The sequence below is a fragment of the Aedes aegypti genome, chromosome 2 (assembly GCF_002204515.2).
Source record: "Aedes aegypti strain LVP_AGWG chromosome 2, AaegL5.0 Primary Assembly, whole genome shotgun sequence".
NCBI lineage: Eukaryota > Metazoa > Arthropoda > Insecta > Diptera > Culicidae > Aedes > Aedes aegypti.
In genome coordinates, this window is record NC_035108.1 from 119,999,311 (window position 1) to 120,024,769 (window position 25,459).

The 25,459-nt window shown below is 38.5% G+C and overlaps 1 protein-coding gene across 1 annotated transcript in view; it reads right to left on the bottom strand.

Moving 5' to 3' along the window:
- Positions 1–7,972: 7,972 nt before the first annotated feature.
- LOC5564145 (ankyrin repeat domain-containing protein 11) overlaps positions 7,973–25,459 on the bottom strand; it is a 109,239-nt gene continuing 91,752 nt past the window's right edge. Inside the window, exons 5-6 of the mRNA XM_021842139.1 lie at positions 19,935–20,811; positions 7,973–9,531 (exon numbers count right to left, since the gene is read on the bottom strand). Of these exons, the coding sequence (XP_021697831.1) occupies positions 8,145–9,531; positions 19,935–20,811 (2,264 nt within the window). The 3' untranslated portion in view covers positions 7,973–8,144. The remainder of the gene's footprint in view (positions 9,532–19,934; positions 20,812–25,459) is intronic.

Genomic DNA, 25,459 nt, shown 5'->3' on the forward strand with positions numbered 1-25,459 from the left:
TTTTTTAAATTTTTTTCAATGCGATTTTTAGTTGTTGATTTTTTGGGCTGTTTATTAGTTTGAATGTGTAGCTCAAAGATCTATAACGAAACAAAGTAATATTTTTAGCGATGAGGAAGTCATGTCCGTGTTACAATATTGTTCTCGACGCCGAGAAAAATCAGCACTGCTGGTCATTGGCAAATATTTCCATTTTACTTCCGCGTATCTCTCTATATAGGATCACTAGTTCACGTGAAAGAGCGTAGCAAAACGGCGAAGCTGATGATAGTCAAACCAGAAGGACGAGGTCAAAAGGCGCAATCGCTGCTGTCAAACTGTTCAGTGGAATACCTGCACTGTAAGATCAAAGTACCCTTTAAAGGGTAAAAAAGTACCCACTTTGAGAGAAACTAGTTTAACTCATAAAAAGAGTAAAGGGCCTTTACTCTTTAAAGAGTAAACGGCTTGTACGTCAGATCAACGAGTGAATTTTACCCATTATCCAAAACAATTGTTCTGAGAAACAGAGTAAAATTTACTCTTTTTCTAAATATGAAAACTGAATTGAAGTTAATTATTTTTTCTCGTTTATAAAATTATCAACTAAAGAAAGTTCATGCTAAAAGCATTTTTATTAAATAAAGTATTTACAGGTGCGGGAGCATAATTCATTAGTTAACGTTGATGTTGTTAATCTAGTAAACGGGCAGCTGCCTTTGGTGATTTTGTGCACCGGGATATGCATAAGGGATGTATTTGGCAGCAATAGTATCCTGTAATATTTGAATGTTGTCTTATAATCAGGACACGACAGGGAAATACATTATACTTACCATTGATCTATCCGAATTTCAAAATACTTATTTAAATTATATCTTGTTACTGCAATATTGAAAGTATGTCAACCACTGCTATATAAAGAACTATTACAAAATTGAAAGATTTTTTTCACCCATTAAAGAGTAAGTTCATGGAATATATAAAAGGGTAAAAAATACGCTGTATCTGAAAAATTAAAGTACCCGTTATTTTGACGTTTCCATATATCAGCAAATAATGGGTATTTTTCACACATTAAAGAGTAATGACGAGTTTACAGTGTGTAGATGAAAAAAACCGCACCCCCGCTAATTTGAACGGTACCTCATGCAAACCATCGGGATTCATTTTTAATTTGAACATCTAGTCACCCTTTGCCTGATTTGCTTTGATTCTGCATTCCGTTCCACATCGTTCCATTTCACTCTACTCCGTTCCACGAGCTAAATGACGTTTGAACCATTTTTAATCTGAACGGTGTGCAATAGGCTGGGACACGGTTTTATGAAAAATTTAGATTCTCACTCCAGTCCACTTTTTGGATTGCATTTAGGTCCCATAACAACTGGGCAAAATTTCAGCTCGATCGGAGAAACTATATTTTAGCGCCAGCCGTTCAAAGTTTGTATGGGATTTACTATGGGAAAACTTACTTTTACAAAGAAAAATCGCCAGAGATCGCCCATTGTCCTCTATAACAATTCTGAACTCAGATCTCGATAGGTATTTCTACGATGAACAACATTGCCGAAGACTGCAAAGCAATCCGATGCTTGTGAAAAAAGTTGTTAAGCATAGACTATTCGGAAATTTTGCCCGATTTTGTTATTGTTGTTATTCCTTTACGTGTTATTCAATGTCGCCTCACAGACAAACAGACGTCACACTCTCATCGACGTCCATCGACCACCTTTTTAACGGTCGATTCAAATATATGGTAGGTGGCCAACCCACCACCCACAGCGCTCGCATCGTTTTTGTTCGTGTTTGACGTTTACGCACTACCGCCACCTGTTGGCCCATCGGCCAAACACAGTGATTTTAGCATTGGGCGTACATGTTCTCGCGACTATGAATTTGATCGCGATTTGTTCTAAGTGTTACGTCTGTTTGTCTGTGGTCGCCTTGCCGAAAGGTTTTCATGATCGAATACTCCACTGCACTGTGACGTCACGCATCAATTTTGACAGGTACTGGTCCTGTTGTTTACAGTTTGGACTTAGTACTTTTTTCGAATCATTCTTAATTTCGTGAAAGTTTGCTGCGAGGAGAGGTCAAATCCACTGCAGATACCCACGGATCGTATTATTCTAACTTCCTACCGGATTGTATGACGCGTAAGAAATCACAAACCCCCCCTCATCCATTAATCCGCCCCTAACGTAAACCTGCACCAATTCAGGCGTTCTTCACAACTTTTCTCAATAATTTTTCGCTGCTATAATATACTTCTTCGCGTTCAAAATAGGTTAGCCAACTAGAGAAAATCGAATTTTCATCCATTTTGTCGTATCGCAAATCGATTCTAATGCTTACAGTAAAGTGCTTCAATCGAATTGCGACATGAGAAAATGGATGAAAATTTGATTTTACCCAAGTTGGTAAACCTATTTTTCAACGCGGATTAGTATTATTCATTCATTGGAATTTATAATCTAAAGCTCAAATTACACAAGACAGTCTTATGGAACCAAGAATGGATCAGAACGTAATTCATAAGACTATCTATGGATTTTGTTATCAAGTCAATGCTGGTTCATAAGATCATCTTAAGAAATTCCTTCGAGGTATATTATGGAAACAACATCTGCCGAAAACCATACGATTGAATCGTCACCATCAGCATGCTGGTGATAGAAATGCGAAGATGAAAAAATGATGGAAAAAACGACGTCCGAAGTCCGAAACGTAAACAACAGGACCAGCAGCTGTCAAATAAGTGAGGTTAGGCTCGTCATATGCAGCGCTCTATAACTTTTTTGACAAGTGTCGGATTGTTTCGCGGTCTTCGGCATTATTCTTCATCGTGAAAATACCTATCGAGGTCTATGTTCAGAATTTTTATAGAGGACAATGGGCGACCTCTGGCGATTTTTCTTTGTAAAAGTAAGTTTTCCCATAGTAAATCCCATACAAACTTCGAACGGCTGGCGCTAAAATATAGTTTCTTCGATCGAGCTGAAATTTTGCACAGTGTTATGGGACCTAAACGCAATCCAAAAAGTGGACTGGAGCGAGAATCTAAATTTTGTCCCACACTAATGTGCAAATTAGCGGGGTACAAATTAAAAAGTGTTCAGATTAAATGTGGTCAAACCAACGGGGGTACTCGGTATACCATTTAATTCCACTATAGTTTGTATATTTTAATAGATACGCGTATTTCGACCTCCACTGATAAGGCCGCCTTCAGTGTCGTGTACTAGAAATCCTTTATAAGAGAGATTCGCGGAAGCTGACATTTCTGTCAAAGTGTGAGCCAATCGAGCAGCGAGAGCTGTCAAAGTGTGAGCCAAACGAACATGCGTTATGTTTGTTTTGAACTTTTCTTGAGGAGTAATGTAATCCGCTTGAAATTATTTCGGTAAAAGCAATTTTGCATGAAGCAAAAATATGAATGTTTTACTTTTTTAAATTTTTGTCAATGCGATTTTTAGTTTTTGATTTTTTCGGCTGTTTATTAGTTTTGATATGTAGCCCAAAGATCAATAACGAAACAAAATACACTTTATAGCAATGAGGAAGTCATGTCCGTGTTACAGTATTATTCTCGACGCCGAGCAAAATCAGCACTGCTGGTCTGTTGCCAAATCATGCCATTTTACTTCCGCTTATCTCTCTATAAAGGATCACTATCGTGTACTAGACTCGAGAGCATCTCAATTTCACATCTAGAAGAATTAGTTCAAATTAAAAATTGTTGTCATGCCAAGAACAGCCGAAATACGTTTGCAAAGGTTCTTTCTGATCAGAAAACATTAAAAATTTGAATTTTTTGCATCACAGATTTTTACAAAGATTTTGGAGCTTGATTTCAGATAAAAAAAAAATTCAGCCAAAAACACAGATGGGAGTTGGAAAAAATGAGGCAACACTGATTGCACGGTTAAGGAAGCAGCGTCAGTAATTTGGCTGTCAACAATATTTGTGTTTTATTCTGATAAAAAATATTGTTGTTTCAACGCATTTTTTTATAGGAACAAATTGAAAAGGTTTATTGAAAACAAAAATAATATTTATTGATTTGAATAGCTGTTAATTCTCTGCGTGTTCTCATAAAAAGATCTAGAATAGTATCGGCTCTTTGGTGAAGTTCATCAAAAGTGTTTATGATTGAAACACTTCTGGCTAGCATCACCAATAGCACCACTAGTGTGCATCTTTCTCTACAGAGTAAAGATACATTTAAGCCCCAGGACCTGACACCAATCAAGCTGATCACAAGGTTGTGCCTTCGCCCAGGGAAATTGAAAACACTCAGTTGTTTTATTTCTAAAATAAAACAGCTGTGTGTTCTTATGTTCTCCAATTTAACGATTTTGAAGCAGAAAACTGCTTTTTCAGCTTTAATATTTGGCCCATTTTTCCTTAATACTTAAAACATTCACCGGAAGACAGCAGTTCTGTGATCTTTGCAGAAGACAATTTTCTTCTAAACCTCCTTATTTTCAAGATATTTGCGCTACAAGTACCATCCTATTTATAAGACGCTTGGCGGATAAAGGTTAATGAATAAACGCGATATAGGGGCAATGGGGGCAATATGAACATACGGGGCAATATGAGCCACCCCGGTTTTGACCTCAAAAACAGTGTTTTAATGTCTAGTGTTGTTACGATCTGCTAAAGGATGCCTCAAAGAGCCACCACAATGAAAACCGTAAGAATATTCGTTTAAACACTCAAGATATTTACAAAAATGTACAAATTTGTCCTTCGTCATGAAAAGCTTATAATTTTGGCAGTTTTTAATTAAGCCTATAAGACAATCATATTTATAACTCTGGTAAATTTTACCAATCCATTGAAACTTCTGATCATAATGAACAGTTCGTGAGCGAAATTAGATTTGTTCGTAAACAAAAATATTGAAAAACAATATATTATTTTCAAGATGAAGGGGCGGGGCAAAATGAGCCACCTAGATTTAAGCAAAACAAACGATGTTTTGAACATAAAAATGCATTGCCTAAATATACCAAATTTTTTTTTTACTGCATAGTCATCTTAATGCACCATTATAAGTGGAACACTTTGCTAGAAAATACGTTGAACCAAGTAGCGCAATTTAGTACTAGTACAACATGGTCTGTTTACTATGTATTATGTATCTTTAAAAAATAAGCCGCTAGAATCAATAATTTCAAGCAAAGCTAATACAATTGCCTTTCCAATAATGTACTCTTCACCACTAACTCTTCTCTATACTGTTTTAAATAAAAATCATTCGATTGAATGAGGTGGCTCATACTGCCCCGTAGGGTGGCTCATAATGCCCCATATGGTTGGTGACCACGTAGAAAAACATGGTTTTCCAAAAAGTTCCTGAAATAATTTGCAAGTTGATGTTAACATTATTTATCGACGTAACATGGAGGATAACATTTTATAGTACAAGTCACTTGCATTTAAACCATATTTTTTGCTGTTTTTCTATGCATTCCATGACGTCTTCCTTAGAAAATTGGGAACAAAGAATCAACAGGATTACATCGAGATATGGAGATATCGAAATAAGGAGGATATCGAGATATGGAGAGAGAAATCGTATGCAGAATGAAGGGACCGAAGCAATCATCGACATAGGGAGAGATATCGAGATGTAGAACATCGAGATGTGGAGAGTCGACTGTAAAATAATTTCAAATCTGTTTTTCCGTTAATTACACGAAAAATAAAAACATTCATATTCATAAAAAAATCATATACCGTAAAAACTTGATTTTTTATTATTGCTTAACCCTCTAATACCCAACCCCGCCTTTAGACGGGGTGCACTTTGGAATTTTGTGTATTTTTTCGTAGCTCGGAAATCAAAATGATTTTATTTTTGGCTTATACCTTGACTCATAACAGGCATATGAGAAAAGTTTTTTATGACTTTTGAAACTTTTTTGTATTTTTAGAAATTGTTTGAAAAATTGCATTCTTATATAACCTACAAATGCCTGGGTTTCATTTAACGTGTAATAAAAAAAATCGTACCATTTATATTTTTCTACGATTAACCTATCACAAACGAAGAGCCTGGTGGTATTAAAATCATTTCAAACCTGTTTTTCCGTTAGTTACACGGAAAATAAAATACGCTCCGAAAAAAAATTAAAAATTTAATATTTTTCAAAATACCGTAACAATTAAAATTTTTATTATTGCCAAAAATCAACAACTAGAAAAGGCTTCAAGAAAAAATGAAAAAAGCTAGGGATGTTCAAAAATAAAAATTATAAAAAACAAAAACCAAAATTTAAAAATTTGCGAATAAAAATAAATAAATGCCCAAAACGTGTTTAGAACGATTTTAGATAACGAAAAATAATACTTAAATCGAAAATAAAAATTTGGGTATTAGAGGGTTAAAATCAGTAACTATAAGAGGCTTCACGAAAAAATGAAAAAGGATAGGGATGTTCAAAAATAAAAATTATAAAAATCAAAATTCGTAAATTTGCGAGTAAAAATAAATCATTGCCCAAAACGTGTTTAGTTTAGAACAAACTGAAAATGATATTCAGAGTGTCGTATTTTTCATGTATACCTGAATGAGGTAGTGTGCCATGCGATATTCTATATCGCAGCTCACAGATTATGTGAGACACGAGATGCAGATACGTACAAAATATATCCTAGTGAGCGAGTCTCATGAGACATCTCGTGAGGCTCGTCACATGCGCTTACTAGGAGTACTTTCATGCAGTTATGTTTGCCTAGTACAATGACCCTAAGGAAGCATACGAATTCGGTCTATGCCTATGCTTCTTCGGTGGCCAGCCCAAGTTTTTCAATTCAGATTCTAGAATCTTAACCGCGTTGAATCACGTCAGTCCTTTGAAACTGCCTACGGGCAGTTTGATCCATAGTTTAATCCCTTTTCCTTGCTTCTGAAACCTTCTCCTGCGAGGTTCAAATGCACTGTCACATTGAGATTTTCGCATGAGCCAGTGCAGATGTGATCGTTTGAGCTAGTACATTGCTACATGAGATCTAAAAAAATGCGTCTCACCATAGCACGTGCTCAAGCGCGCGGTTATTTTTGTGCGCTCATGGCAAGCTGATCTCAAGCTCTTGATGTGAAGCGCGTATACATTGATATTTAGATCGAAAATAAAAATTTGGGTTAATAAATCTTCGAGCTGTTTAGTAGAATACCTATAAGTAGATGAAAAAAACGAATTTAGTACTATACCATTTAATTCCACTAGAGTTTGTATCCTTTGACAGATACGCGTATTTCGACCTCAACTGTAAGGCCGTCTTCAGTGTCGTGTAGTAGACTCGACTAAGTTGAGGTCGAAATACGTGTATCTGTCAAAGGATACAAACTCTAGTGGAATTAAATGGTATAGTACTAAATTCGGTTTTTTCATCTACTTAAAAATTTCGGTATTAGAGGGTTAGCTAGCATGTATTTAACTATCATAAAACTTAATAAATTTACTCTTTAATGAATGTTCGAATCCTCTGAGCAGAATCTCAAATAGAGAAACTCAAAAGAAGATGGAGTACCGTGTACCTTTTAATTCCGCTCCTAAATGCTTATCTTTGACAGATACGCGTATTTCGACTACCACTTGCAGTCTTCTTCAGTGTCAGTTACTTGTATCCACTATACGAGTGGATACGAGTAACTGACAATGAAGAAGACTGCAAGTGGTAGTCGAAATACGCGTATCTGTCAAAGATAAGCATTTAGGAGCGGAATTAAAAGGTACACGGTACTCCATCTACTTTTGAGTTTCTCTATTAATAAATTTAAGTCAAAATCAATGTTTTACACAACTTTGGCGACCTATTGCGCAAAATCGTGACGTGCTGGAACATTTATGAAGGGGGCATTGATTTGATCTCTGAGACATGCGAAAATGTTATATTTCTGCGCTGTTTCATCAATGATGGTGCTCACCTTGCTCAATGGCTTTCGGATTTCAACAAAGGCTATTTTTAAGAACAGTTTGTTTTATAAGTAAAAGGAATACATCTATTCGTATCATCTATCGTAAGTATAAGTGTGTTACACTATACTAATTTCTGCATAAAACTAACATGAATATCATCTACATATCTTACTTAGGTGAGCGCAAGAAGCTATAATCCTGATCGTACTTACTATCTGCCCTATATGTTTAGGCGGGCAACAGATCAAAGTCATCGCTCACGTTGACCATGGGCACGTGGGTATCTTCGATGACCGGCTTGGCCTTGAATTCACACAGAGAATTCTCCTTCATCTTCCACTCCCAGTCCATCTTCTGGACGGCATGCAAACTTTCCGCTTCGTTGTGGTGCCGTAACAGCATGGCTTCCTTGATCTTCTCCCACTTGTCGTCAACGTCCTGTAACCAGCTGAGAAACAGCCGACCGTTGTATCGCGATCGTGCATTGCGGTCTTTCTCTTCCTGCTCGGGCGTGATAATGTTGTAGACTTCTTCGTCCTTGAGGATGGTGCAAACGGAGAATGGGAGAGACTGATTGGCGAGGGCACGTGCTGCTCGTCCATGTACCCGGAGAATTTCCTGTTCAACCGCCAGGACAAGTTTCTCTTTCTCGACGATGTGCTGCATTTTCAGCTTGTGGCGTTCCTTTTCTTGGGTGGTGAAGATTTCCTTCATTTGCTGCGGGAGGCTAGTCGGAGGTTGAATGTTGGGTTCTGCCGGGGTTTTCCCCGCCAAAGCATAAGCACATCGATTGAGCAGGTAATCTTTGAAGCCCTGGGGTGGTTTCGGTTGTACAGGGAAAAGACTTCGCTGGCGACGTTCGATCTGCCGTCGGATGTTCAGAAACATTTGATAGCAATTGGTGATCGGTTGATCGTGTGGATGGACGTCCGGCAGTTCTTCCTTGATCTCTTTCTTTTCCTCGTTCGACGTCGAAGCGGACGAAGATGTGGAGGGAGTAGAAGAACTCGATGCAGCCGTCATTGATTGATCTTTACTGGTTTTGATCTTACGTTTCCTGGGATGAACGGCCGTTTCCGAAGTTGAAGTTGAGGCGGTGCTGTTGGATTGATTATTTTGAGTAGAGTTAGCACCGGTGTTACTTGTGGTGTTACTGCTACTGTTTGTGTTAGTGGCAGCAGCAGTAGAGCTGGAAGAGGCTGGAGGGCTTTTCGGATTGGTGCCACTGCTGGACCCTGTTTCAGGTTCATTATCTTTTTGATTGGCACCAGCAGGACTTGCAGTGCTTCCATCCTTGTCTTTGCTAGTCCCACTATTGCTGTTGCTTCCATTTCCAGCATCACCACTGGTGGAAGCAGGCGAGGGTGCTGCACTACTCTGTTGCATCTGTGGCGATGAATTGTTGGACCGATCTACGGAACGATCACCCTGATTGTCCTTGCCACGACCACCACCACCTTCGGATGATGCATTACCACCACGGTGGCTGCGAAGCACTCGAGATTGAGCCCTCTCGTCACTGGATTTCGATGTATTTTTCTCGTCGGAGCTCTTGGAATCTGAAGGACTTGCCGATCGAGATGAGGTGCTCTCTTTGTCAGCGCTGGAGTCGTTGCTGAAAAATATGTACGGTACAGTTAGGTTACATAGATAATTGAACATTATTGGACAATAATGGAACATTAGCTGATATCATGAAAGCCAAAAATTGTCTTTGGCAAATTTGTTCATTTAGTCTAAATTCACAACTTTGCTAAAGATACCATGAAGTTATTCCTTCAACTTTGAGATCATAAATAAAAAAATATTAAAACATGTTATAGCTTTTGAACTTGTGAATTAAATAATCAGTCAAAAATGGAGGGCTAGGATGAGCAAGTTGGGTCACCTGAGGAAAGGAATCATATACAGGGAAAAGGCAAAATGATTGGAACAGGCAAAATTTTGCCTAAATTCAAATGCTTAAAACTTTTCGAAAAATTGAGGTATTAAATGTACCCAGAAGCATTCGACGACAAGTTTGGTCTCTTTTTTACAAGGGGAAAATCTGCAAACAGACGCCTGAGATAGTAACTCAGGGAATGAGGGGATGCCACACCAACGACGGCCCACTAAAACCAGCCCATGCTCTGTACATGAGCAATTCTCGATGAATTGCTCAAGTGGTGTACAGAGTGCACAGACATTGCCCTAAGCCCAAGATCCTTTTCTCCCAGGAACCATCTTACGGTATCTCTTCGGAAAAAGACCAGTGCATAGAGCACTTAACACATGCAGAACGGACCTCGGTATCTGCCCGGCCAGCTTCGGTGTAGGCTAAGTCCACCGTCGGGGACTAGTTGAGTAGAACGCGTTGTTGCACCGGCAAATGATCGTCGGGGCGCCTGTGAACCGGAAGCTTCCCACCACCGGAATCGCAGGACCGACCTCGGCATCTGCCCGGATAGCATCGGTTCGAGAGATCTTCCGCCGCCGGGGAAATCTTCGTCGGAGTAGGATAGATCCACCGCCGGGGACTACTCTGAGTAGTACGTAGCGTATCACCAACCGGAATCGCTGGACCGACTTCGACACTCCACCGGCCAGAATCGAAGCATGTAAAAGCGCGTAGCCGGAGTAGGCTAGCTCCACCGTCAGGGACTAGGCCGAGTAGCATCGATCGTCACAAACCAGTTTTGCGTCGTCGGGGCACCAGTGAACCGGAAGTCATCCTCCAACCGGAATCGCTGGACCGTCCTCGGCATCCAACTGGTCAACCAGGAGAGCTCGAACAGCAGCAGCGGAGAACGAGTTGTCGTAGAGCAACAAAGTGCACATGAGCGTCCAGAAGAAGTTCAACAGGGCTCTGACGCGAGGCCAGCCCAAGAGAAGTATGCGTCGTCGTGCAGAAAGCTGTCCAAAGCTCCGGCGAGGTCTTCAACCGCCGATTGGGCAAAACGAGTATTCGCAGAGACACCGTAGAAATGTCATAGTGAGCAGCGTTTTTGACGACATTAAGCTCCAACAGTGATCTAGCAGAACAGCTAGAGGCTGAGACTGACGAAGTGCATTAGCACAGCCCTCTCCAGATGAAGTTGCCTGATGTAGTTTCAGAAAGAATCGAGGCACAGGAGCAGTAGGGAAAGTTTTTTAGTGGTTAGGCTCGCCTAACGTGAGTCCCACACCGTCCCAACACACAACAGGCTTTTGAAGCTTTTTTGTACCCTACTATAAATAAAAAAAAAACATGTAGAAGAAGTAGCCTAGGCAAACTGCTTCCCCTAGTCGACTTAAACAATGTTACAAGGGACCAGCAGCCAACTCTTGGTCGTAGATGCCCTTTTACAGACATATTCAACGTGGCTAGCGAAGCTGAGCTTGCCATCGATCATTACCCCAAGATGCTTAACACTTTCTTTCCCATGGTAGCACAGGTGATCCACCACTTTGCGTATGTCGTATATAAACTGTACAAGTTAGATCATATCCATTTTTTCACCACACGTCCACATATGTTTCATGAAATAATGTACAAAGTTTCATCAAAAATAATCACTTGGATTTTTAGTTATAGCACAATAACCGATTTTCTAATTTAAATAAAGTGGATTTTCAAACTTCTATATTTAGAAATATAAACATGATTTTCACCAAGCTAAAATAAAAACAAGCTAAATTAAATTATTTTTCCAAGATTCAGTTGAGTTTTTAGAATATTCTTTACAAAAAATTATTGATTTTGCGGAAAGTTAGGTGGATCACTGGTGATCCATTGGGAATAAAACAACATTTTTGTCAATTCTGTTCTAACCTCTCTTTTCGAAAACAAAACTATCATCATGTCTTGGAAAATGATTTTAAGTTGGAAAGAAATTTGTAAGACGCTGACGACGATCAACAAACCAACATTACTCAGCAATAGCTATAAACACGATATGAAGGAATAGAACATTGGCCCGTTGAATACCGTTCTGTGCATATATCAATGACCATTAAGTTCATTTAGATGCACTAAGTGTGATGTTTGCTTGTGTCTCAAAAAAGACAAAAACTTCTTCCCCGCTTTTTATTTTCCTACAGAATTGACGAGAGGTGTGCAGAACATACTGTTCAAATAGAATGTATGAGTAAAAACAATGAAATGGAAAAAATATTGATGCCTCTTTTTTACCCTAGTTGCAGTTATCTTCCCAATGGATCACATGTGATCCATCACAATACATATTTTTCTCAGTTCTATTCATATTTTCGAGTAAAACTTTACATCTTTTGTTCTGGTGATTTATCCAGATATCACATTTTCTATTTTTAAACTACGAAAAAAACCTCGTGGGAAAGAAAGGGTTAAGGGATCGCTTGGACTCTATGATGAAATCACCTACCAAGATAAGCAGAAGAAGCAGAAAGTTAACCTGAATTCGATTTCAGCTCAATAATCACGTGGTCCTTTTTCGCAAAGTGCACCAGCGCAGTTGCTGGCTAGTGTAGTGTGCTATTCCTATACCTAAAAAACAATGCGCTCTCGGGCTAGGCATTGGATATATATAGAAAGCGTTGTGTTTGGATGGGCATCTAATTCTTCCGAAAGAGGTGCACTTTGCGAAAAAGGACCACGTGATTATTGAGCTGAAATCGAATTCAGGTTAACTTCTGCGTTCATGAGTCCTCTCATGGCGTAGTGGTAACGCGCCCCAACTAGAGATCGGGGAGTCGTGAGTTCGATTCTCACTGAGAAGACGTGTAACTTTTTCGCAAATCTTCACATCAATTTGTCCATCTAATCCAATTGCAAATTATATGTAATGTTTAGCTTTTCGGTAGTTGTTAAACTTCCACTCGGCTGGTTGGCCGTAGAACCACGATTCATAATTAAAAACAAGTATTCAAAATTGTATCCGCGAAAATGCGATCCGCGCCTGGTAGCACCAATCCGCGCCAAACAAAAATAATTGCAATTGTTTTTAAAATCTTCGATTATGATGAAAACGAACCTGTACATGTACAAAATGTCGTGTCACGATATTCAATCATTTTTTCGTAAAAATCTTAACATTGTTGTGAAAACTTAAATGTTTCTTAAAAATTTATGCACTTTTCTCAGTACCGTAATCCAGAGGCAAATGAATCACTATTCTACAACGTTCTGTTATATTATTGTTAGGAATTGAGATATTAACATTTTATTTTTGACAAAACTAACTGATTTTTAGGAAATCATATTAAATGTGTCATTAACGATCAACGCTCCGTCATCGCAATCATCGCCATCATCGAAACTTCAAAAGCAGTTTTTTTGCTCAAAACTGAAAATTATTCGATGAAAATGTGTTCACTGTGTTTCAGTTGGAGAATAGAAAACAGTGAACACATTTTCCTGTAAATTTTCTTGGTTTTGAACGAAAAAACTGCTTTTGAAAATTGCGAAATCAATGACGGATCCTGCCCCCTTAAACTAGCTTGAATAAATATGAAAATGGAGCGAAATCACCATATAGTAAAACGAATTCAAGAATAAGGCAGCGTCCATTAATTACGTAACGCTAAAATTGGAAATTTTTGATCACCTACCCCCCTCCGGAACGCTTTTTGTATGATTTTTTTAATTTTTTTGTATGAGCCGTAACGCTTGAGCCTACTCCCCCCTCCCCCTAGAGCGTTACGTAATTTCTGGATGCCGCTTAAGAAATGTCGTTATCAGCTGAATGTGGGTCCCCCAATTCAGGAAATGAGGTCAAAATTCTTACAGCTAGTTTATTTGATTTTTTTTTGCAAAGGTAAACTTTCAAAACCAGCATAATACGTCTAAATGTAGGCAATTGCCATTGTAATAACACGTTTTCCGAAAATAAATGGGTTCATGAATGAATAACTAGTTATACAGTACGATTTAAAAAAACGAGTTCAATAGTTCACATTTAAGCTTATAAAACAATTCATACAATCAAAGTTTGCATATAAACTTATCGGAATGTTAAGGGCCAAGTAAAAATGAAGCAAATTTTAAAACTGAAGAAGCAGTTTTCTGCTCTAAAATCTACAAAACGGAAAACAAACAGCTATTTTATTTTGAAAATAATACTGCTGTGTATTATTTTTTTTGTTTTTTCGATTTTAACTCAGAAACTGGTACCCAAAATCTGCTACAAATCCGCGAAAATCGCGAAATTCGCGAGAATCGCGAAATTTGCGACTGTTGTAACAGTCCTGCATTTGGCAGTAGCACCAATTTCTGACGCTTCCATACATCCGGGAAGATTCCTCGATCTATGTAGCGTTTCATCGTAGTTCTGAACATGTCCGGATCCGCATTCACTGCCGCTTTTAAGGCAACATTTGGGATACCGTCGGGTCCCGGTGCCTTGTTTGACGCGAATGATCTCACAACTTCTGCCAGCTCTTCGTTGGTCACCCTCACCACTTCTTCTCCTTCATCTGCCGCATGCCGCACCGTGCTGGGGGCCATGGGCTTGTGGGATGATGCGGGAAGAATACATCAATTATTATCGATCGCAGCAACTCGGGCGACATCTCTTGGGAAACTATGGCACTTTTGGTCTTAGCCATTACCACTTTGTAGGCGTCACCCCACGGACTCGAATTGGTACTCTGGCATAGAGTATCAAAAAGTCATGTCTACCTATCTCAAGTGATATTAATTATTGTACCTTTTGGCTTGGTACCTTTTATGTGTTCGTACCTATGGTATTTCTGAGCTATAGGTACTGGCTGCAGTTGGCGCAGAAGAGAGACTTCTCGGACTGTGGACTGATTAACATATTATTTTATTTTTTATTTACAGGATATAAAACAAAGCATGCCCGTTTTCGTCTCTTGATTTCCTTTTTGAGAGCTAACTTTGCCAATCTGCACCGCGTTCTTCCTTTCGCGCCTCAGAGCTTTGGTGAATACTTCGCCGTCGAAGCGCGCTGTTTTCCAACCTCGGGCTTGGGTCGAGGCACATCGCACTGCCCTCCGCCCGCCTGGTTTTATACTATAGCGGATCGATTGATGATCGCTATTAGTATAACCGTCATCATCGTGCCAGTTCATTGTACTTAAAAAGTTAGAACTACAAAACGTCATGTCCATAATCTATTCTGCACCATTTCTGCGGAAGGTACTCACTGTACCCAAATTTGCCAGCTCTACATTTAATGCGGCCAGGGATTCTAACAGTAGTTGGCCTCTTTGGTTGGTGCAGCGGCTACCCTACTCCACTGCCCATGTATTAAAGTCACAAGCTATCACTACTGTCTGCCGATAAGCTAGTTCGGCTATCACCCTGTCGACCATTGTAGAACCGTAATTTTAGATATAGACTACTTCTTGGATTGGGGTCTACCCCGTTTGGCATAATGCCGTTTGGCATAATGCCGTTTGGCATATAGTCGTTTGGCATAATAGCTGTTTGGCATAATGCCATTTGGCATAACGGTCGTTTGGCATAATCGCCATTTGGCATAATAGCCGTTTGGCATAATTGTGAAAAACATTGAATTTGATCAAATTCCTTCCATAAACTGCTCACTATCGTACATTCTGTTGTCAGTTAGTGATAGGACATACTTCTAATCATCATTTTTCAAGGAAACCAATATACAATAAAGCTCTTTTGGAATTTCATCATATATGACTTCCGGGGTCATTAAGCCCGGGATATTATGGTGCATTTTTAAGGTGAAGATGAATCGAAGCCAAACCTCAAATTTTCAAGAGCACGGATTTGAAGAACCGAACATCCGTTCAGGCTGAAAACTTAATCGATTGATCACTAGCTGGTGGTGACCAATTCATTAAGTTTTCAGCTCAAATGGGTGTTCGGTTCTCTAGATCCGTGCTCTTGAAAATTGGAAGTTTGGCTTCGATTCATCTTCACCTTAACAAAAATATATCCAACGCCTAAGTTATTCCATGTCATTTGAAAAAAAGGAACATGGAATTTGATGACGCATCTTATGGTACGGCATATTACTGTACCACTGCAGTATCTTCCTTTTTCAAATTATGCCAAACGACCATTATGCCAAATGACTATTATGCCAAACGACTGTTATGCCAAACGACTATTATGCCAAACGACTTTATGCCAAACGACTGTATGCCAAACGGCATTATGCCAAATGGCATTATGCCAAACGGGGTAGACCCCTTGGATTGGGTATCATCATGTCGTCCCTATAGCTGCTAGCTGTTGAGACTTATCCGCCTCCTAGTTCCCGTTGTTGGCTGGTATGCGGTATGGGTCCGTCCGATAGTAACACCACGTCAGTCTTGGTTTCCGAGACTGACTGCCAAAGCAGCTGCTGGGCTGCATCACAGTGGTTTAAATATAACTCTGTTACTTCTGTTTTGGCTGCTTTGATACTCCGCTTGTGCCCGGACATTTGGGTCCGCCCGTTAAGTGTCCGTTATTTGCTCTGTCGACACATATTAGGCACTTAGCAATTTGCTTACAATCGCTTGCCCTATGGCCTTCGGTGCCGCATTTTCTGCACATATTACTTCTGTCGGGACCATTGCAATTCCACGACTTGTGGCCCTTCCCGAAACACTTGAAGCAAACTTCAGTAGACTTTTGTATGCTCAGCCGGCAAACCGAACAGCCTACCTTGAGTATGCCCAAGTTCTTCGCTTTGTTGGCATCTGCGACCGGCAGCCTGATCACCGCCACTTGGATGCCCGCGGGCCTTTTCTAAGGTGGATGGCCTTACTGGCTACGTCGATGTCACACAACTCTTTGAGGGCAGCCGAAACCTCGGCTGCATCGGTGACCTCATCCAGATTTTTACACTGGAGAGTCGCTTCAGCAGTAAGGGATATTATATCAACCTCGTCCCAAAGTACTTCTTGTGCCAGTTGCTTATAGACTGCACCCTTTTCCTTGGCGTTCTTTTTTAAAACTAGGATCATTTCATCAATTCTAGTCCGCCTTCTCCGTGCTTCGCATCGCCTTCAGAATCTCGGCGTATTTCGCTTCCTCCGTTTTAATAACGAGGGCCTCGCCTTAATTTTGATAGAAGGGCTATAATTCTAGTTATGCCATGCGGCCATTATGCCAAATGAACGTTATGCCGAATGGTAATTATGCCAAACGGCGTTATGCCAAATGGCCCTCGTCAGGTAATGGCATCTGATTGTGAGCCTACTACCGCCCAGTTGGATCAACCAGGCGAAGGATTTGGAACGTACTCTAAAGCCAGCCACGGTTTTACGGGACGCGGGCAGTCTATGCCATTATCTCACTCGCCGTTTCACCCGATCATACTAAGGAAGGGGCCCATTCACATATTTCATAACGCTGAAGGGGGTGGGTGGGTGTCTTCAAGATGTTACAGGTCATACAAAATTCGAAAAATGTTCTTACAAAACGCGTCATGAGGGGGTGGGTGTGTGTTGAAAATGGCCATTTTTTGCGTTATGAAATATGTGAACAAACCCAAGTAGAATGTCACCGCTGTCAGCCTCAACGCATATTATCCAGTACGTATACCGTTACTTATCCTTAGTCGTGCGCTGCCAGTTTACATAATTGGGGCCGTACAGGCGTTGCACAGTGGTCCAGGAATCAGTTTTACGCGGAAAGATGCATTTTGAGCTTTGGAATGAAACATTAGACAAAAACGGTCTTCTACAAAGTTGTTTGTATTAGTTGAGCCCTTTGTTTGATGTTATTGAAAATTAGGGTGGACCACATTTTCATAGAAATTGTGTAACTAACTTTCTTATTTGTAGAAATTATATTGTACATGCTTCAGCAAAGTTGTAGACCATTCAATTTCAAGCAACTTTGCCAAAAAAAGTTTTTTTGTATCTCTTAAATTGACCGATTTAGAGCTTTTTTCCTACGGTGACATAGGGTGGTCCGAACAAAACTGGTTTTCTGGCTCTAGAGTTTTCAATTCAAATTTCTCATCAAAGTAGTCTATGAAACACTTTTAGAGCTTTGAAAAATGCGTAATTTGGTGAATGAAGAAACTCGCTATCTTCTTCCGTTTAGGAGTTATTGTTGTTTTTCTCGCAAAAACATGCCTACTTTGATTGTGAATATCTCTGATTGGGGCAAACATGAAAAATATATTTTGACGGCATTCAAAAGACAAAATAAAATTGTATATTATATCAAAAAATTACAGATGTGTTATTTTTGTAACTCTAATAAAATGCCTTGAAAACAAAGGATTTTAAGCAGAAAAACTTTGATAACTTTTGAACTAAAATAGATATCATCAATATTTTTGCATGAAAATTTGCGTTTTGTTAAGTTCTTCAAGTCGTTGATAGACCGCTTTGACGAGAAATCCGAAATAAGAAAGATAGGGCTCTAAAACTATTTTGAAGATTTTCATAGTATGTATTTCTTTATTATTTTGCATTTTGGGCATGAAAATAAAATTTTAGACAGAAATGATCTTCTACAAAATTGTTTCTAAAAATGTAAGCTTACATACTGTGTCATTTGAAACTAGGGTGGTCCACAATATCACACATATCATATAATCAACTTTTTTATTTGCAAAAATACTGGTATATGCTCTTAGACAAAGCGGTAGAACTTGAAATTTTGATCAACTTTGCCAAAAAAAGTTTTTCTGTAGCTCAAAATTTGACCAATCTAGAGCATTTTTTCCTAATCATCGCAGGGTGGTCCAACAAAAATAAGTTTTTCAACTCTAGTTTTTTTAATATTATTTTCTCGTCAAAGTCGCTTATGAACGACTTTTAGAACTTAACAAAACGCAAATTTTCATGCAAAAATATTGATGATATCTATTTTAGTTCAAAAGTTATTAAAGTTTTTGTGATAAAAAATATTTGATTTTCAAGACGTTTTATTCGAGTTACAAAAATAACACATCTGTAATTTTTTGATATAATATACAATTTTATTTTGTCTTTTGAATGCCGTCAAAATATATTTTTTATGTTTGCCCCAATCAGAGATATTCACAATCAAAGTAGGCATGTTTTTGAGAGAAAAACAACAATAACTCCTAAACGGAAGGAGATAGCGAGTTTCTTCACTCACCAAATTACGCATTTTTCAAAGCTCTAAAAGTGTTTCATAGACTACTTTGATGAGAAATTTGAATTGAAAACTCTAGAGCCAGAAAACCAGTTTTGTTCGGACCACCCTATGTCACCGTAGGAAAAAAGCTCTAAATCGGTCAATTTAAGAGATACAAAAAAACTTTTTTTGGCAAAGTTGCTTGAAATTGAATGGTCTACAACTTTGCTGAAGCATGTACAATATAATTTCTACAAATAAGAAAGTTAGTTACACAATTTCTATGAAAATGTGGTCCACCCTAATTTTCAATAACATCAAACAAAGGGCTCAACTAATACAAACAACTTTGTAGAAGACCGTTTTTGTCTAAAGTTTCATTCTAAAGCTCAAAATGCATCTTTCCGCGTAAAACTGATTCCTGGACCATAGTGCGTTGGTCCCAATGTGTTCGAAGCACTCCTACTCGTAATTCCATATGCCTTGATATGTAACATGTGTTTTGGGGTAATCGAGTTCAGTTCGTCTCCGAGCGTCACGGTTCTCTCAAGAGGCTCCGCAGCTTGTAGATTGAAGCGCCCATCTAGCGAATAGGGAGTCGAGGGTTCGATCCCCACCGGAGCTCGTGGTTAATATTCGCAGTTTCAATTTCAATTTAAACATTTGACACTTGTTCTTCGTGTACATGTAAACTTCAAAACCTTACTAATTCCATTTTTTTTTTTACTGTTTTATTCTCTTCGGGGGTTTTTGTCGGCCAAATATCTTAAACTTTTACAGTGAGATGCGCTTATATTCTAAAAGAAGTGTTGTAAACTTTGAACTCTCAAGCTTTCAGCAAACCACCCATGCCGAAAATACAACATGTCACACTTACTAAGAAGTTTAAGTTTAAAATATTGTTAATTTTCCACTGCGTAAAATTCAAGTTTTAGAAATAACTACGATTAAAATTTCAGATTAATCGATTCACTAGAAACCGAGATTCAGCCTGCATACTCTATATTATGAATGAATTTAAAATTCAAACTCACCTGTTCGACGACGCAACCACATAAGGTAGTGCAGGATGATTTCTTGCGGAGGCGTTTTTGCCATTCCTGGAGCTTCCTCCGGTTTCGGTGTCTCCTCCCGAGCTTTGCTGCGGTATGACTATTTTCAGCGGTGGTACCTTAGGCCCACCTCCGGTGTTGAAGTTTGAATCGTTACCCTTGCTTCCAGCATCATCACCTTCTGCGTCGCTGTCGTTGGTAGTGCTGCTCGATGCTTTGTTTGTCGAAGCCGATGACGACGCATTTGAAGCCGGTTTAGGACTTGCACATGGACTCTTTCGATCCAGAGCGCTTTTACCGGCTAGACCGAGATTCTTCGACGGAGGCCCAGATGATTTGCCACTCTTCTCTTGTCTAGGAACCGCGCCTCTATTGCCACCAGTGACACTTTTCGTGGTTTCCTTGTTAGTGGTATCAGAGTCCTTTCGCTTCTTCCGTTTGTTATCGTCATCGTTCGATGCTCCGGTGCTATCATCAGCCGTATCATTCACTTCCGAAAACGGTCGCTTCGATAGACTGGCGTTATTTGAACCGGACCCGGTTCCACTTGGGGCACCACCTGCATTCGTATTGGCATCCGCGTCGCCGCCAGCCGCACTACTCTTATCGCCAGAAGATTTCTCATTTTTGTCACTGTTACTTTCCTTTTCATCGCTCGAGCTGGAGCTGGAATCTTTCGGAGTCGATTTGAACTCGTAGATATCGTCTTCGTCTTTGTTCACGGCCGAGGAGGCATTCGAGCCGCCGATTCCACCACTGCTAGTGTCGTCGGCATCGCTGTCCTGATTGGTGCTCTTTTTACCTCCGGAGCCATCCGATGGTTTTTTCAGCTGCTGTTGCACACGGTTGGTTGCATTATCTGGAATGGAATAAGAGTTGACAATTTACGAATTAAAGATGTTTTATGCAAAATCATTCAGTTATCTCTGTATATTAAAACAAATTGTTCACTATCCTAATGCAGTATAGTGACTACATTTATTGAATTTCTTTCGAATATATAGTTTTTTATTAATTTGCTGTGCATTTTATGTCTTCTTTAATGGAAAATTGCAAACGTGTAATGAAAAATATGAGTTGTATAGCTAAGAACAATTTTTCATGAATCCCTCCGAAGATTCATGATTTTCGACGAACTTGAGACAAACTGAATTAGATGAATTCTACGCAATAGTTACTAGAATATGATTCCATACTTATCAGATAATTTCAATCGTCAGCTAACTGTTTCAATAGTAAAACTATTGATAAACAATCGATTTATTGTTAAAAACTACTACAACAATTTATACCGTGATGCTACCATATCCATATCCATACTTGTTGATACATATTGGAATGAATTATTGCACGTCATGTAACCATGGCTGAAGCAGAATTATTCAGCAGAATAGCCAGTGAAAATGTCATTCGCAAAACATGTGCAAAATGACAGTGAGCGAAATTAGGAGCGCGCGCGAAATATGGGTACTTTACGGTACCGGTTTCGAAAAATTAATCCGATGTGCGACATTGTTTGTTTAGACGCTTTTTATTTGTTTTGCTTAAATCTAGGTGGCTCATTTTGCCCCGTCCCTTCACACGAACAAATATAATTCTGCGCATGGATTACTAAGTAATATCAAAAGTTTCAATGGATTGGTAAAATTAATCAAAACGATAAATATAAGCTTACGGTACTGCCCTTGGCTCACACACAGCGTATTTACAAATATGCTTGCCAATTACTTATTTTTTACAATTTATTTTCATAAGATAAATGGTAACTTTAAACGGGATTGGCTTTTAGATTTGTATAGTCATCATGTCCTGGAAATTAAATATTCGAAATTTTCATACAGGTATGATTTTCAGATAGAATACTTCCCACATTTTTAAAGCTTGAAATTAGCCATAAAACACAATTGAATTGAAGCACACCTTACATTTTACCAAATTAATTGAAATTTGAACCAGAAGCTCATTTCGACATGTTTCATGTCCAATATATATTGCAAATATGAATAGGTATAATCTAGATGGTCCACTTAATATCGAGACAAAAAACTACTGTACTAGAGTGTCCATCCCGGGATTTGACAAATTTCGGGATTTCCTGTTTCCCGGGATTTTATATCTGGCTTCCCGAGAATCCCGGGATTCCCGAAATGTTCGTAGAATTTGATGAAAACCGCTAAATATCAATGGAAAAATATGACATTATTTCTTACTGTCATCCTTATTTGATAAAGTAGAAAAGCATAATGCAAAAGAGAATAAACGAGTAATTGTTTTCATGAAAAGATCAATTTACCAAGTAAGAAAAACATATTTTTATTTGTCCAGTTGCAAAGTTTTAATGCTTTTCTTTTCAACATAAGCCGTTTTTATAAGCCTATGCTGAGATAACAAATTTGAAAGTACACCTAAGCTGCCGAAAATCGCAAGTCAGTACCATCTGTAAAAAGTAGGCATTGCGAAAATTGACTGAGAAGTTTGCAATCTCGTTTTCCACACAAATATTCAAAAAATTCCAGGATATTGGAACATGTTTCGATTTCATCGAAACTTTCATAATTTGCTTTTCACTCCATTACCTTTTCAACAAAAATATGAAGATGGTAACGATTAATTTTTGTATTACACGATGCGAGAATCTGCAGTGGGACTGACATGCCTTATTTTTCATAATGGGACAATTCGATTTGGTGTTTTTTTTCCTAATTTTACTGAATTTTCATTGCTTCAAAATTATGACTTAAGTTTTTATTCATAAGTTTTATAGAGAATTTGAAATAATCCATAGCAAACCCGTAATTAGTCAAGCTAAGTTTTGATTTTTGTTAGATTACTTCACCAGAGAAAGTCTTATCTGAAATGTGATTGATAAAATTAATATATTTTTTTGAAAAGTTACATTATCTGTAAAAAAATGTATTATTAAATTTCGTACTTTCATTTCAACCGAAATGCTAGCTTTATTGAAAATTTGATAAATCCCGGGATCCCGGGAATTCCCGGGACAAGCAAAGATTTTTGTCCCGAATCCCGGGAAATGGCCGGGAAATTGGCACTCTACTGTAGAGCGCACAATTTTATGTCCAGCTTCCAGCGCACGAAGCGACAACATTCCTACATCTATGATAAGCCGAACAAAAGGAAGCGAAACTTTGATAGAGTCCGACCGAGTCAACGAACGGATGTGTGAACAACAGTTTCAGTTGACGGCAAATAAAACATAGGCCGGGCGCAATCATCAAACCTGGCCAGGCACTGTTAGTCAGCTACAGCACTTGATGATGCTTCCTAAATAATATGCTGTATTGGCCCAGATGAGTCCATGTGTGAGATTATATTGTAGCTCCCTATAACAAGCGTACAGAAATCGTGCTTCTCGCTCTCTTTATTTGACGTGGTAGCAAAGCCAAGTCGTAGGGGATAATAAAGTAAAAGTTATGATTTATATTACAGCACTTGCGCGTAAATGGGTTCAAATAAATAAAATTTCATGAAACTGGATTACACTATACTGTATAGGCCTGGGCACAGCCTATGGTCCAAACCAAACAAAGATGACGCCAATGATAGGCATCGCTGGGGAACCAACACATTGTAACAGTAAAATTTTCATAAAGCGTTTCTTCGTGATTCGGATATATATTTGTAGAAGCAGATGATCGTGTGTGAAACTAACCAAAGGAATGCTAGAATAAGAGACCATAACGAACTTCTTTTCTATTTTTCGATGTTCGATAAACCAACTGTGATTATTGGAGATTTGACTGTAGCCTCGTACAACATATCCACTTATGGAAAATGTCGTGGTGTTGTTTATTGGCTGTTAAGTGTTGTTCAGATTCTTCTTCTTTCTGGCGTAACGTTGCAACTGAAACAGAATGTGCTTCTCAACTTAGTGTTCTAATGAGCACTTTCACAGTTATTAACTGAGAGCATTATTTACCAATTGACCATTTTTGCATTCGTTTATCGTGTGGCAAGCACAGGGAATCGAGTAAATTTTCATTTACGAAAAGATCCTCAACAGGCAGGAATCGAACCCATGACCCTCAGCTTGGTCTAGCTGAATAGCTGCGCGTTTACCGCTACGGCTATCTGAGCCCTATCCTGCTGTTGTTCAGATAATGGTTTCGAACTTGCGTTTGATTTTACCGACAATTAGGAAGCGCCTATTCTAATTATGCTGGCTACATGTTATGAAGGTATGAATAATATAAACATGCTAAGGGCATTTTAAGTAGCGTTACACAATGTATGGCAAGTTATACATTTTTTGTAACTTGCAATAAGATTTGTAACTCTGCTGAAGATTTCTTGAAATGATTTGTTAAGGCAATGGAGCATATCGTTCAGTTTCTACAAAGTTCGTTTTTCCTCGTGTTTTCTTGAACAAAAAACAATTGATCTGTCAAGCGTATCATAAGCACAAAAAAATATTTGTATTAGCTTCTTAGGGCTCAAGAATTCATAGTTTAATCATCAGCAATCATAGAAAAATCAAATTATCGTTTTTTTTTTCATTCAAATTTAAAGGAATACTAAATGAAAATCTATCATTGCACAACAAGTGCAATGTAATGATAGATTTTCATGAACATTGTTTCAATTTCGTAAAACGCATTTGAAAATTTGTAAAACGATGACGGTTATTTTTCTCTTAAGGAGAAATATGTCGGAATTCAAAGATAGTCGTCACAATGGCCGACTTGTGCCCCTATCCTTTTTTTCAAAGGCACTAAACTGGAGAAATAGTAGGCAAACGTTCGTGATCTTCTTATTTAAAGCTTTCTGCTAGTGTACAAAGCCAAAATAAAAAGCGCACTGTTGTTGGATGCTTCCTTCGCGAGATTAGTGCCTTTGAAGTTTTAGTGAAACCTTGAAAGTTGGATACAAAACTGTTTCACCTTAATCCCTCTAGCAGCAGCTTCATTTTTTACCAAAGAAAAAAATATTCAAATCGCGATAACTTTTTTGTTTCTCAATATTTTGCACCATTTTTTTACAAGTTCTCAAAAAACTTCTAGTTTAAGAATCCGTGTCGATATTAATCGTTATCTAAATTAAGTTATTAAATCCTGTGATACTTCTCTGCTGCTTAAAATGATCAAACAAGGAAAAACTGAGTTCTATCTGAAAAATACACATTTCAAACCATTCTTTTTTTTCTACTGCTTTTCGTAATACCATATTGAATGGCAATAAAGGTTGTCCACGTTGAAATTGCAACATTCGCTAATAGCTATAACTTTTTTGCTTATAAGGTAACAATGTTTGGAATTTTGAGTAACTTCAGTTCTGTATGTAGTGTTTAGTTCCTGTGAGTTTCATTGAAAAGTGCCAGTAAAATTTGGAAAATCACAGTATGAGAGACGATATTTTGTACATGAATATCGAATACCCATATCTTCTGCAACGTGCAATAGCAAGCAAAGCTGAGAATCGTTATGTTTATTGTTTCTCGTGTCATTAAACGTCACGAAGAACGCCTGACTAGCGATTGAAAAAAAAAA